Here is a 13,309-nt window from a genome sequence, read left to right on the forward strand (position 1 = left end):
TTGATGTCAAGATAGAACAGGGAAATGCAGAAGCAGACAAAATCCTTCATGAGTTTACCTAGTGCTAACAGGTTAGGGAAAAAGTGAGGTCCTACATCAATCCAGTTATGTTTTCAATTACATTCAAAAGTATAACAAATTTTGCTTTTTGTATTAAGTATTAGATAGTTGTATATGTATCTTAAGATAAATGTTGGCTTTTAACTTCTCTCAGCTTTGCCATTACTAGCTATAACGTGTACATGGAATATATACAAACCAATTTAAAAACTCCAGGATTTAATATCCACTTACATTTGCCTGCTTAATTTGTATGTATTGCTATTGCTTTCCTAAAAGCATTCCTGGAGTATTTGTAGGAGCACATACCATTCAAAATTGTCTGAGAAAAACTAGGTGGAAAATTTACGTGTATCTTTATTGCCTAGAAAATCTTGGCCATAGTCTTTTAAGATGCCATTCCTACAAATCCTGTGATCCATATTGAATGAGTATAATGTGGATGAGAAGAAGAAGAAGAAGAAGAAGAAGAAGAAGAAGAAGAAGAAGAAGAAGAAGAAGAAGAAGAAGAAGAAGAAGAAGAAGAAGAAGAAGAAGAAGAAGAAGAAGAAGAAGAAGAAGGGTGTGCATCTATTAGTATGCTGAAGCATGAGAATGCAATAAGTGGAACAAAAAGGGAGTGGTTGATAATAAAGAGGGAGGGTGAGAGGTGGGGAATACTTATTATGTGAATTCAAGCTCTTATGAAAAAACTGGTTTAGCAACCAGCCTTAGTAGCTTCAACAGATAATTTTGAATAAAGGCAAGCTGGTAAAGGCTGAAGCTAAAATGTTGACCATAAGTCAAGCTCTTGTAGCAGTGGCTGTATTTCTTCTAATCATGCAGTTTTTAAAGTTGCAGCGGGCACGGAGACAGTTTCCTCCTGGACCAGTCCCTCTCCCTGTCCTTGGGACGCTGATACAGCTGAACTTTCAGTTTAATCGTGATCTCCTCATGAAGGTACTTATTTTCAGATATTCCTAATTGTCTAAAAGTCTTTGTGATTTCTCCTTTCTCATGTTGTTTGCTATGTGAAAACACCCTCTCCCAAAGCTACATTGGTAGTACTGTAACTGTTAACTGGCCCCTGTGGTATCACACTTGGTTTGGATCAGAACTGCTGGTTTGGTTCGCAAAATAAGAAAAAAGATATTGCAGCGTACAGTAGCTTGCCAAGCTAAGAAACCTGGTATTGGAATTTCTGAATGTGTGAAGATCATTCTGGTGTTTAAACCTATCTGCTTTTAACACTGAGTTTCACTGAAATTCACGTGAAACTTGATATCTTTCTATAACCCCTTGCCAATAAATTTTATGAATTCATGTGAAAATTGATATAATTTAGGATTAAATGTCTTTAGGGATGATATATCAGTTTTGGAGTTAGGGAAAAATACTATTAAAAAATAGTTTCACAGCATGGATCTGTAGCTTTCTGAGCACTGGCACCTTCTAGTTTGAGTAGTAAATAGATAATTCCCTGCACTCTGTGTGTATGAGCTTGTTTGTAATGACGGGATCAAAAGCAGATGGGAGGAAAGAAGAAAGTCCAGTCTCTAAGCTAATTAGTCCTCTGACAGTTCTGTGTTCTTTTGTGTTACTTTACTAGTACAAATTATAGAAACCCTCTTGAAATATAGTAATAAAGAGAAAATACCCCTTATCCCATGAATGATTGTGTACTGAGCCTTGCCTTATATGCAGTAATAAAAGGTACATAATGTTTCTTGACATAGGCATGTGGCTCTGAGAAGTGGGAATACACAGGTGTTTCCCACAGTGAATGATGGAAAAGACATTCATGCTTTCTCAGTGATAATTGCAGTCTGGTGGAAAAGATGGAAAACATCACTCCACCTTAGGGCTGGTCCTCTAATCAGTGCAAAAGCAGGTTCATCATCTGTCTGCAGTGTGTGGGATTTCATTTGTGCTTTCCTGGCTTCTCTCCCATCTCTAGCTGGCAAAAATTCATGGCAACATATTCACCTTATGGTTTGGATGGGCCCCAGTGGTTATACTGAATGGATTTCAAGCAGTGAAGGATGGCATGACCACACACCCTGAAGATGTTTCTGGGAGGCTGGTGTCACCTTTCTTCAGAGCAATGGCCAAAGGAAAAGGTGAGAATTTCCTGGCATAAATAGTGCACAGAAATGTCATCTTGACAAATTGCAATACATTTTGTAGCTTATGACCACTTTCACAGGTAGCACTGAGGTAGGGTTGCTCTGTGAGGAATGACTGCCAGGTGAACTGCAAGGTAAGAAGAGGTGTAATAGCTTTTGGAGAATAGCTGGAGGAAAATACTAGCAAGAAGAAAAGGATTCATAATTTCTTCTATGGAATACTCACTGGGGCAGATTCAGAGGTGATGAGATGAGTCAATGGTAAGTTGTGCCACAGAGAAATGGAGGAAAAGCAGGAAAAACCCCAATTCCTTGTCCTGGACAAGCTGCCTCCCACTATGACATTTTCCACGGAAGAGTGACTTTGACATTGGGGTCGTCTTCCCATTCCCTTCCTTTTGTGAATGTTTTCCTGCTAACACTCTGCACCTAGAAGTTCAGTGTGCTTCTGTTTCATCCTTGCTGTAGGTTTCGTACCACCAAACACACTAGAAATTCCCAAAGCCTGTCACAAAGCCTAAATACTGAACTTTCCTGCCCTGCAGACAGGAACTTTTCTCCCTGACTGTGGAAAGTCAGAAATCTTTTCCTTTTCACTTTCATGAGAATCATTACCCTGATTCAGATGATCTTCAGGCATAACACAGAGTGTGAGACAAGCACTGCAAAGAGCATCTAGAGAATTAGCTGAGATAACCTGAGGTATCTGATTGTCTGGGAACAAACTTAATCCTGCAAGTCATCTCATTACCCAGCTGAGTTTGCCCATTTCAGCCCTGCTAACATGATTATAGGTCACAGCTGTTCCTTGGTGCCTTTGTATTCACAGGCAATGCAACAGTTTAATTATGTTCTGTGGCTTAGTAAATCCTATAATGTAGTCTTTGTCTATGATTAATATCAACATGATAAAGAGCTCTTCCTTTAATGGATGCAGGAATTATGTTGGCAACTGGTCACACCTGGAAGCAGCAGCGAAGATTTGCTCTGAGGACTTTACGCAACCTTGGTCTGGGGAAAAGAGGTCTGGAGCACAGAGTTCAAGAAGAAGCCCACTACCTAGTAGACTTCTTTGCAAGTATGAAAGGTATTTCTGAGATAAATATCAATATGTTTTTGCCCTTAATCTGATGTCTTCAGTGTAAGAACTTCTCTGTCCTGTCCTGAAACTGAGGGCAGCTTTTGTTCCACAGGAGAGTGTGCAGGGTCATACACTGTGTGGAATGGTCTGGAAATGCAAAGCCTCCAGTCCCTCTTGTGTTTTCAGGGAGATTATTCTTGCTCAAAATTATTTACAAAACTACTAAAATTGAGAGGAAAAAATGGAGCTTATTTATTATTATTATTATAGAACACCCTAAGTGGAAAGGGATCCCTGAAGATGGTCTAGTCTAACCCCTACTCAAAGAAGGTTCAATCTGAGCAGGTTTCTTAGGGCTGAGTTGTAAATATCTGCAGCAATGGAGACTTCACCACCTCTCTGAATAACCAGTTCCACTGTTCAGTGAGCACTATAGTAAAAACATTTCTTATATTTATGCAGAATTTAATGTGTTTCCATTTTTTTCCTGTTGCCCCACTTGATATCATTGAGAAAAACCTTGTTCTATGTTTTATACCCCTCCACCACATACTTATACATATTTAGATATCTCCCTAAGTCTTCCTTTCTCCAGACTAAAGAGTCCATCTCTCTCAGCCTCTCTTATGCCAGATGCTTCAATTCCTTAATTGTTCTTGTGGCCCTTAGCTCAACTTGTACTAATATGCTGATGTCTCTTATACTGGGAAGTCCAGAGCTGGACCCAGCACTTCAGCTGGGTCTTACCAGTGCTGATCAGAGGGGAAGGATCACCTCCCTTGGCCTGCCAGCAATTCATTTCCTAATGCAGCCCAGGATGATGTTGGCCTTTGCCTCAAGGGCACATTTTGTCCCTTTTGTGGTGCTGGTGCATAAAGAGACAAAATCAGTGCTGATGAATTAAGCCTTGTAATGCCATTTGCACACATTCCATAAAGCACTGACTAGAATCTTGTCTTCATTACAAGATTCTACCCTGATCAACCCAGTTAGGATCATGTGAGTTGGATTTCCCAATACTGATTATTATGCAAAGGCACAATAAGTCAGGACATGCTGTGGCTAGTGATGTATAAATTAAAAATAATTAGGTAGAGCCCAATCCCATAGTTTAAGATCTAGGAGAGATTGAGATGTGACCATGTGTGCAAGGAAAAAAAGCCCAGAACAGTAAGTTGCTAATCAGAATCATGCCTTGGCTGTTGGGCAGTTGCATCAATACATACACAAATTGGTCATATATTCCATAGTCACAAGATAGTTTTCTTAGGATTAGGTTTCAAATAACTGCTTTTAAATTAGTTATTATGCTGTTGATGCAATTGGTTGAAAGGAGTTTACAATATTTTATCTTTACTGGAGGTTGTACGTCTCTAGCAAGGTCAGAAAAAACACAGACCCTTGCATGCCTCTGTGTCCTTGATGAATAAAGCTGTCTCTCTTCTTGCTCTTGTACCCTCAGGTTCCCTTTGTCCATAGTGTTCTCAGTCATTCCCATGCTTAAGACATACTTTAATTTTGCCAGAAAGAAAAGTTGCATATAATTTTTTTTCCTTTTACCTCTAAATTTACTCCATCATATGATGCAATATTTTACACATCTGGCATTTCTTTAGGGTGCCACACATTCCTTGGGTTATGGGATTGCAACACAGTTGTGAGGAATCAGTTTGATATTATTATTTTGCAAAAATATTGCTGCTTCTCTGCAAAATGCAATGCCTTCTTTAAAGTTCTGAGAGTAACTGGGAGGATTCTCACATTTCACTGAAGTAGGAGACATTAACAGTGATATTTACTTTTATGGCTGCAGGGAAGCCTGTGGATCCTTCTTTCCCTCTCGTCCATTCTGTCTCAAATGTAATTTGTGCTGTCGTGTTTGGACATCGTTTCTCCAGAGGGGATAAGGCCTTTCATGAGCTGATAAAAGCTACAGAACATCTCTTCAAGTTTGGGGGCAGCTTTATTCATCATGTAAGTAAATGATTGTTGTATTTTTCTGAATAAGACAGAGAGTGAGAAATACAGATTCAAGAGCTATCAGGCAAAGGTTTTAGAATGGGTGAGTGATGCTCCATGCAGTTTTTCTGGGCAGTGAACTCTCTCAAAGTATGATGGTGAAGCTCCACGTGCCAGCCTTGGCCATTTGTGTTCATTCTCCTGTGTTTGGGTACTGTAGTAGTTTACCCCTAAATCTTTTCAATAAGGCATAGGTTCATGGACTGCTCCTGGGTCCTGTTTGTGACTTCGTTTCTCAACCCCTGCACACCACAGGTTTCTGTGTTGGACATCATGATTCCTAAGTATTAAATGTCAGGTCTGAAAGGGTGACTCACAAGTTTAGACACTTTTATATAATGAGTCAAATACCAAAGTGTTTTGCCTGTGGCTACTTATCTTCATTTCTTCTGTAAGACACAGACTTGAAGACTTCTCAGACAAATTTTACTCCTCCACTCTGAGTGAGGAGCAGCTCCAGGCACAGGCAGCAGAAAGCAGGAAATGCTAAGAGAGCAAATACAACTGCAAGCTTGGCAATTAAACAATCTGAGAGTCAACAAGCCATCTGACACTAGAGGCCTTCTTTGGACTGAATTAATAAAAATATTCCTGGGAGTTTTGGTTCTGGTTCCACTGCTGAAGTTGTCCCATACATCTTATGAATGTCTTTTTAGTATAGAATACATAAGCAATTCCTGGAATACAGATGTCTTCCCACATCCCATGGAACATTTTTCTCACCGAGTTATGGCCAGGTTCCCTTTTTCTTAATTTAGCTTTGGTCCTGTAAGTTGAGTGTAGTGGTGGCAGGTGACACCTGGTTTTAGTACAGAGAACATACCTCCTTTTCTTCTCTGCATCCTATCCTGGCTTTGATTTGATTTAGTCCAGTGAATGAGATATTGTTGGGGAAATAACAGGGCTTTAAACCATTCCAGAGGGATGGCCACCATCTCCCCACCTCCCAGATGCAGGGAATACACAGTATTATGCAAAAAAGTGGATATTGCTGTATCCACATTCCTGTTTCTTATCACGCTGTCAGGCACTGAACAGGGGGACACTATGGTTTGGGCCTCTCCACAAATGGAGGAGGAGTTTTGGCAGGTACCCAGGAAGGTGGATGTATGCAGTTCCTGTCTTGAACAGGCAGCTAAATTCCACTTACAGTTAGAGTGCCATAGTGGCTGGAGAGGGCAGACATTTGGGAGTAGGAATGCCTGTAATCTGGGCAATTTTATGTGATTAGTCAGACCACAGTTGTGTCTGAACACATTTTGCAAGTAAAAAAATACCAGAGATGGAACTAACAAAAAATGATATGAAGTTCTAAGTGAATTTATCAAGGACTGGACTAGTAGGTTTTTTTGTGATAAGGCAATCATTAATTGATAATTGGATGTCTGACAGTAAGAACTGATTTCCCAAGAAGACACAAGTATAGTCTATCTAATTCAACCACACTCCAGTGAGCACCTAATAACGTGCTTTCTATAGTGTGATTAACAGAGTACAAAAAGAGCTCAGTAAAATGAAGGCTGAGAAAGGATAAGAATTCTACTGCTAAATAAACACTGAAATTATATTTTGAACAGAAAAAGAACAATTAAGAGAATGTTGTGTCTTGAAGATACGAGAACATACAGATTATCCAGGCATAAATGTAGGTTGAGAGCCAGAATTAACTTCTAGCTATCAGAATAGGTCGAAATCAGCTGGTTTTTTAGGCAAGATTTTCCCAAATGTTAAAACAGAAGGAAAAAATAATTTGGTGGTGTCAGCTAACCCTGTCTTTCTTTCTAGAGGAGAGTACTCAAAATTTCCAGGTAGACGTTCCTTAGCTTTTTTGGGTTTCAGATATTTGAAATTTCACAGAGGAACCTTGAGAGGTTGACTGGTAGAGAGTACTTTGGGGGTTACCCAGCCTGTAAAGCAGCCACCAGGGGCCAGTCCTCACCAGTGTCCTGGTGAAGGGTTTCCAACTTTTGCTTCTCCTTTCCCGCTATTCTCCACTGGAGGGCAGGAGCTCACTTTTAAAATGCCTGAGTGCAGTTCATAGCAATTGAAGATTCGAAAACCTGTATAAGTGAATGCCATTCATTCTAGTTCCAGTAATTCTAATTTGGTTTGTGATTGAGCTGAAAGCCTGCGGAACTCTGAATCTTACCATCAAAGCTAGAAAACATACAGTTTACTTTTCACAGCTTGAAAGCCCAAGTGCAGTCCTTGTCAGAATATTTAACTAATGAGACCCTGATCCCAAGACAACATGAGTATTACCTCTCTTTGTAGCAGGTCTTCCTAGTGCATTTTCTTGTGATAGAGACTTTGCAGGACCTCTTGTGTGTCACTCCCACAGCTCTATGAAATCTTCCCCTGGCTGATGAGCCGTCTCCCTGGACCTCACAAGAAGGTGTTGGCTTGTTATGATGTCTTGAGCAACTTTACACGGAGAGAGATCCGAATGCACACAGAGCGTGGGACACCAGAGGAACTGCAGGATTTCATTGACTTCTACCTGGATCACATTGAAAAAGTAAGGTTTTTTTCTCCCCAATCGTACAGCCATAGGGGAAAAGGTCAGAGTGGACCATTGAATCATCACAACCAGTCTGAATCATCACAATCTCTTGCCTTTCTAGACATTGTAATGTGAATCTAATAACCAGGATCTTCCAAAATCCTTTCTGATCATTGATATGCCACAGCCCCTTGCAATCCTTTAATTAAATGGCAGGTTAATACACTGTATTTTTTTTTCATTGGCTTTCATTTCTGTTTTTCATTTACAAGTTGTTAAACAATTGAAGGTGTCCATGAAAGAATAATTAATTACTAAGTGAACAACAAGAGAACTGGGAAGGCCTTTGGAAGACAGAGTGGGATGCTCTGGTTACAATATTTCGTAGGTAAAGGTTCACCAAGAGAATTTGCAAGAGGACAGCTGGATTAATAACCTAGGAGTCATTAGTGTTTCAGACAAGACTGGAGCAGAGGAGAGTGCCAGGGTCAGTGAAGTGTCAAGACAAAGGAACAGGGACAAATAGGGCATTTTGGTCAGGCAGGCATAGTAGACATAGGAGGGACTCTGTAGGGCTGTGAGGGGCTGTAGGAGGTGTGCACAAGATCTCTCCCTTTTCTAGACCATACCAGGGTCACTTTGTACTAATCTCTTGGGTACTGGATCCCAGTCCTGATCTCTGGACTGTCCGTTGCCCTTCCCCTCTGTGACTTCTCCCTCCACTTAAAAAAATCACTTTTCTTTCCTCCTCTCCTCCACTTCCTGTTCTGCCTGGTGTCAGGAATAAAAAGAAAAAGAAAGTTGCAAGATGAGACTGGTCTTAACTGGGTATGGCAAGGCAAGGCTGGCCCGGAGAGCCAAAGGCCCTGGGAGAGTGGGCAGTGACTGTTGGTCCTGGTGGCAGTGCTGCCCTGCAGGGACACCAGTGTCCCTTTCATCACTCTCATGTGCTGGTAGCAGCAACAGAGGCGGCCACAACCTGCTGAGCTGCAGCACTCATCTACCTCTCCCTGGTAATTATTTATTGATCAATTCCCATATCACCTGCTATATTCTTATGTCTGGTGTGGATGTCAGCCTAAATAGCTTCTTGCTCCTTGGATCCTCTCATTTTAATTTCTTTTTTTATATCATCACAGTAACACACCTGGCCTTCCAAAGCATTTGACTGTTTCTAAAGCTTTTCATTGCTGTTCTAGGATTTATGAGACTTGAACATCAGTATACCAGAAATTGTTTCAGTGAGCTCTTCTGGGACTCTGCTGGGTGGAAAATCATCCAAGTTTGTTTATTAAAAAAATTGAACTGTCTGTAATAGATGAACAGGGGCAATAAAAAAACTATATCATATTACAGAAGCATCTTTCCTTCTTTTTGATTTCTCCACTGGCAAGAGAAAGGTTCAACACCCCTAAGCAAAACCTCCCTAAATATAAATAATGAATTCCCCCAAACCATAAACGTGTTTATTTAAAATTTCAGTGTATACATACACATCCTCACACTCTTAACTGAAAACTGTAAAACCCCAGAGCAGCTGTACATGAGTCATTGTACCCTTGTGTAGAAGAAGCCTTAATACCACAGGTTAAGAGCTTTACTCAGCCCACTGTTCATTGCCTGGTCACTGCATTGCTTGGTAGAACAACTGAGTGGTGGACTGTGACTTGAGACATGAAGAATGACATACTGGTACACATCTTCAAAGGAAGATTTACTTATGAAACTTTCTAAATTAACCACATGTTTGAATGTTTGATGCTTAGTGTTTGAACATTAAGCTAATAATACTATTTTTTTCCCCAAAAGAATTTGATTGAGCTTCATGAGTAAGAATGGAGTAAATACAGCCTGTCTATTTGTGAAGTGTTAATTTTTATGTTGATAGCCATCTGTGGTGTCTAACATTCCTTAGCAGTCTTTCAATATTGTCTTATAAGAAGAAGACACTGCATCTTGGAAACAGTTACAAAATCACATTTAATCCTATCCTGTTTTTTCTAACTTTCATGGATAATCCTCTAAATTTTCTCATCTTTTGCAGTCCAAAGATGAACCCAGATCAACATTCAATGAAGACAACATGGTTTATTCTATAAATGACCTTTTCTTGGGTGGATCAGAGACATCAAGCACTACTTTGAACTGGGGCCTGCTCTACATGGTGGCAAATCCAGATATTCAAGGTGAATAGATAAACCCATCTCCCTTGCAATAGAAAAAAACAATTAGTAACGTTTTCATGAATCAGAGGTTATTCCTAGATACTGATATATGCCTAGTGGCACATGTATTTTTTTTGTACTTGTAGGTCTGCCCTAGGCAGCATCACTAGATCCAGGGATTAAATTAACTCTGTGTTGTTTTTGAGTTTATTGTACCAGAAATTATTCCAGTCAGGAGTGGAAATAGATGGCTCCTCTGTTACATCTGTGTGTATTTAAGAAGTTTGGTTTTAAGTCTAGTTTTTAAACAGCCACCAATCCCTTTTACAGAGCACTGAATGAAAACCAAAGGAAGAAGGATGTCTTATACTGGATAACAGAAATTTCACAGTTAGGTTGCGGAATATGTGCAACTACCCAGAGGAGAACAGGATTTTAAATGGGTGAAAGAGATGAAGATGAGAAAAATTTGGTCAACTTGTAGTTGTCAGACAAGAAATTCTGCTTAATGTCATGTTATCACATTTTGTTATCACTTACTCTAATTAAGGTTATGAAAGCCCTGACTCACCTGTATAATTTTATTTAGCTAAATATTGCACATATTTGGGAAAGCAGAGTATGTGCAGAGTGATCCTTCCTGGGCTTCTTGAGTAATACATTGCATCAGAGATCTCAGAATGAGCTGACACCAGTATGTCTGTCCTCATTTAATTAATTGGTGGCTTCTTTTTGAACCCATTCCTACTTTTCCTGTGTTGACATCCAGTGACAGTGTTTCACTCTGTACTGTAAGGAGAAGTTTGGCCTTTTGCCTCACCACTGAATTGGGAATAGAAACGTGTATTTATATTATGCAGTGATTGATTACTTCAGACTACCTGGATTCTCAAGTGCTTCTGCAAGATAGCTCTTCATAGAAGGAAGTTTACTTAAAAATATTTCTGAATACATATTTTAAATTCTGTAAGGTGCTCAAATATCTGTTGTCAATTTAATGAAGGACTACTGGCAGTCACAAGGCAGGCTTGATGTGAATAGGCACAGACTGATCAGTGCACAGTGAACTTCCCTGCATCTTACTGTTGCTTCAAAAGGCCTGGAAAAATACAGGATCATTTATTAAAAATATAAGGTATCTTTATTAGGTGTGTACTGCCTCTCTTAGAGTTTATAAATCAAAGGTTTTATTTTTGGTAACGCCCCCAAGATTTCTGTGCAATAAGAAATTTAAAACATGCTGTTCTTTTTTAAAAGGCAGATGCCAAGCAGTAGATCCATTTTTTAAAATGGTATTTGGACCTTGCTCTAGTTGGCATTGTTTCACTTAACAGATGTCCTGTGTAAGAACCATGTTCTTCTAACAGGAATTAGACTTTTAAGGCTCAGAATCACCTGGCATAAATTTCAGAGAGCTGTGAGCCCAATATTCTAACTGGCTGCAGGTGTTTGAGGTACCTAGGCAAAAGAAAATCCAAAGATAAATCCGTTATCTCTTGAATTTGTGGTAGTAAGGCAACACTAAGTTTTAAATTTTTGAGCGACAAGTGTCTTTTCTTAATCTATGATTAAATAACTTCAGACCCAGGAGCAGAGTTCTTATATGTTTAAGCTATTGGAATATCCTGCTACTTTGATTTTCTTCATAAAATATTACTTACTTTTCTATATTTATTATGGTGTTGTTCTCATAATTCTAAATTGGAAACGTCTTCAAAAATGAAATTACTGAAAATACTTGATATGTTTTTCAACCTGAAACAGTGAATATTTTCCACAGAGAAAGTGCAGAAGGAGCTGGATGCTGTTCTGGGTCCCTCCAAGTTAATCTGCTATGAGGATCGGAGAGAACTGCCATACACAAATGCTGTGGTCCATGAGATCCAACGCTTCAGTAACATTATTTCAGTTGGCATGCCCAGGGTGTGTGTGAGGAACACAACCTTGCTTGGCTTTCCCCTCAAAAAGGTACAGACACAGTTTCTCAGTTGCTACAGACTTTTCCTGCATCAGTAGAGCAAGGTGCAGATTAAAATCTGTTTGTGCCAGGGGCAGGATGCTTTTGGGTAACAGTCTGAATGTGACCAAGGAACAGAATGAATGCTTTTCTCCTTTCAGGGCACCATAGTTCTTCCAAATATTGCTTCATCTTTGTATGACCCAGAGCAGTGGGAAACACCTCGACAGTTCAACCCTGGTCACTTCTTGGATAAGGATGGAAACTTTGTGGCCCAAGAAGCTTTTTTGCCATTCTCGATAGGTAAGTGGGCTACAGCACAAACATCAACAGTTGGATTGGGACTGCAGAATGAAGATGTATATTAAAAACCTATTGGTTGTCTATTCTAAACCTTTTTGTGGAAAACAGTGCTTAAATCAACATTATTGTTTTCAGTAACATATGTTCTACTGAACAAATAGTAACATGGAAAATAAGAGGTGTCCTGACAAACATATATCTAGCTTGCCCTAGTTTTGGAAGGAAATTCTCTTCTAATGACTATGGTTATTGATTTTGGGTAGTGATTTCATACCATGCATATGCATGGAAGGCACTTTCAAGCAGTCCTCTTGATTCTTTATGCATTCAACACTATAACATGACACCTCCCAGGAAAAGCAGGTTCTTATTCTTCATTTATGTGATGGAATGAATTCCTTTAAAGTTGTCAGTCAAATGAAGATGAGCCTTTGAGGTAATTGAAGGGAGCAGAAGGGTTACACAACTATTTGTAGCTGCAGACAAAATTATTTGAAGGAATGAATGAAGCTTTGTGTTATTGATTGCGTTAAGTCCTACAGAAATTCTGGACTTGGCAAAAATACCTTTGTACTTCGTGAGGATGAACACAGGTGCTGTTGGGCTCAGGTTTGTTTACTCGGTTCTTTCTCCTACCCCCTGCAGGGCACCGGGTGTGTTTGGGGGAGCACTTAGCCAGGACCGAGCTCTTCATTTTCTTTGCCAATCTGCTGCGGGCGTTCACCTTCCAGCTCCCCGAGGGAGTGACCACGATCAACACGGAGCCTGTTATGGGGGGCACTCTGCAGCCCCACCCCTACAGGGTTTGTGCCATTCCACGCTAGGCTGGACATGTGCTGTGTGTCACAGACCATCTGTGAAACATCTTTCTTATTTTTCTGAATGTGTCTCTTGAGACCATATAATGCTTTTTGTATTGGATTTGAATTTCTAGTTCAAAAGCCACCTTTTGTCCACAGAAGGTAATTTTATTTAGACCCTGTTGCCTGCTCATGAAGGTGATTTTTTTTGTGTGGTAAAAATTCTTTTATCTGTAAGACCCATCACTCTCAGCCATAAAGACATCTTGCAGTTGCTCCCTGGCCTGGCAGGTATATATCTGTGACACTGCTGAGC

General features: G+C 39.9%; 1 protein-coding gene across 1 annotated transcript; it reads left to right on the forward strand.

Annotated features, from left to right (window-relative positions):
- The first annotated feature begins 816 nt into the window (after nt 1-816).
- On the forward strand, nt 817-13,017 carry LOC134047643 (cytochrome P450 2J4-like). Its single transcript, XM_062498936.1, has 9 exons — nt 817-999; nt 1,997-2,159; nt 3,103-3,252; nt 5,060-5,220; nt 7,607-7,783; nt 9,813-9,954; nt 11,714-11,901; nt 12,052-12,193; nt 12,839-13,017. Exons 1-9 carry the CDS (start codon nt 829-831, stop codon nt 13,015-13,017), a joined length of 1,473 nt encoding a protein of 490 aa, XP_062354920.1. The 5' UTR covers nt 817-828.
- Nucleotides 13,018-13,309: the final 292 nt, after the last annotated feature.

This window comes from Cinclus cinclus, chromosome 10 (assembly GCF_963662255.1).
Source record: "Cinclus cinclus chromosome 10, bCinCin1.1, whole genome shotgun sequence".
Lineage (NCBI taxonomy): Eukaryota > Metazoa > Chordata > Aves > Passeriformes > Cinclidae > Cinclus > Cinclus cinclus.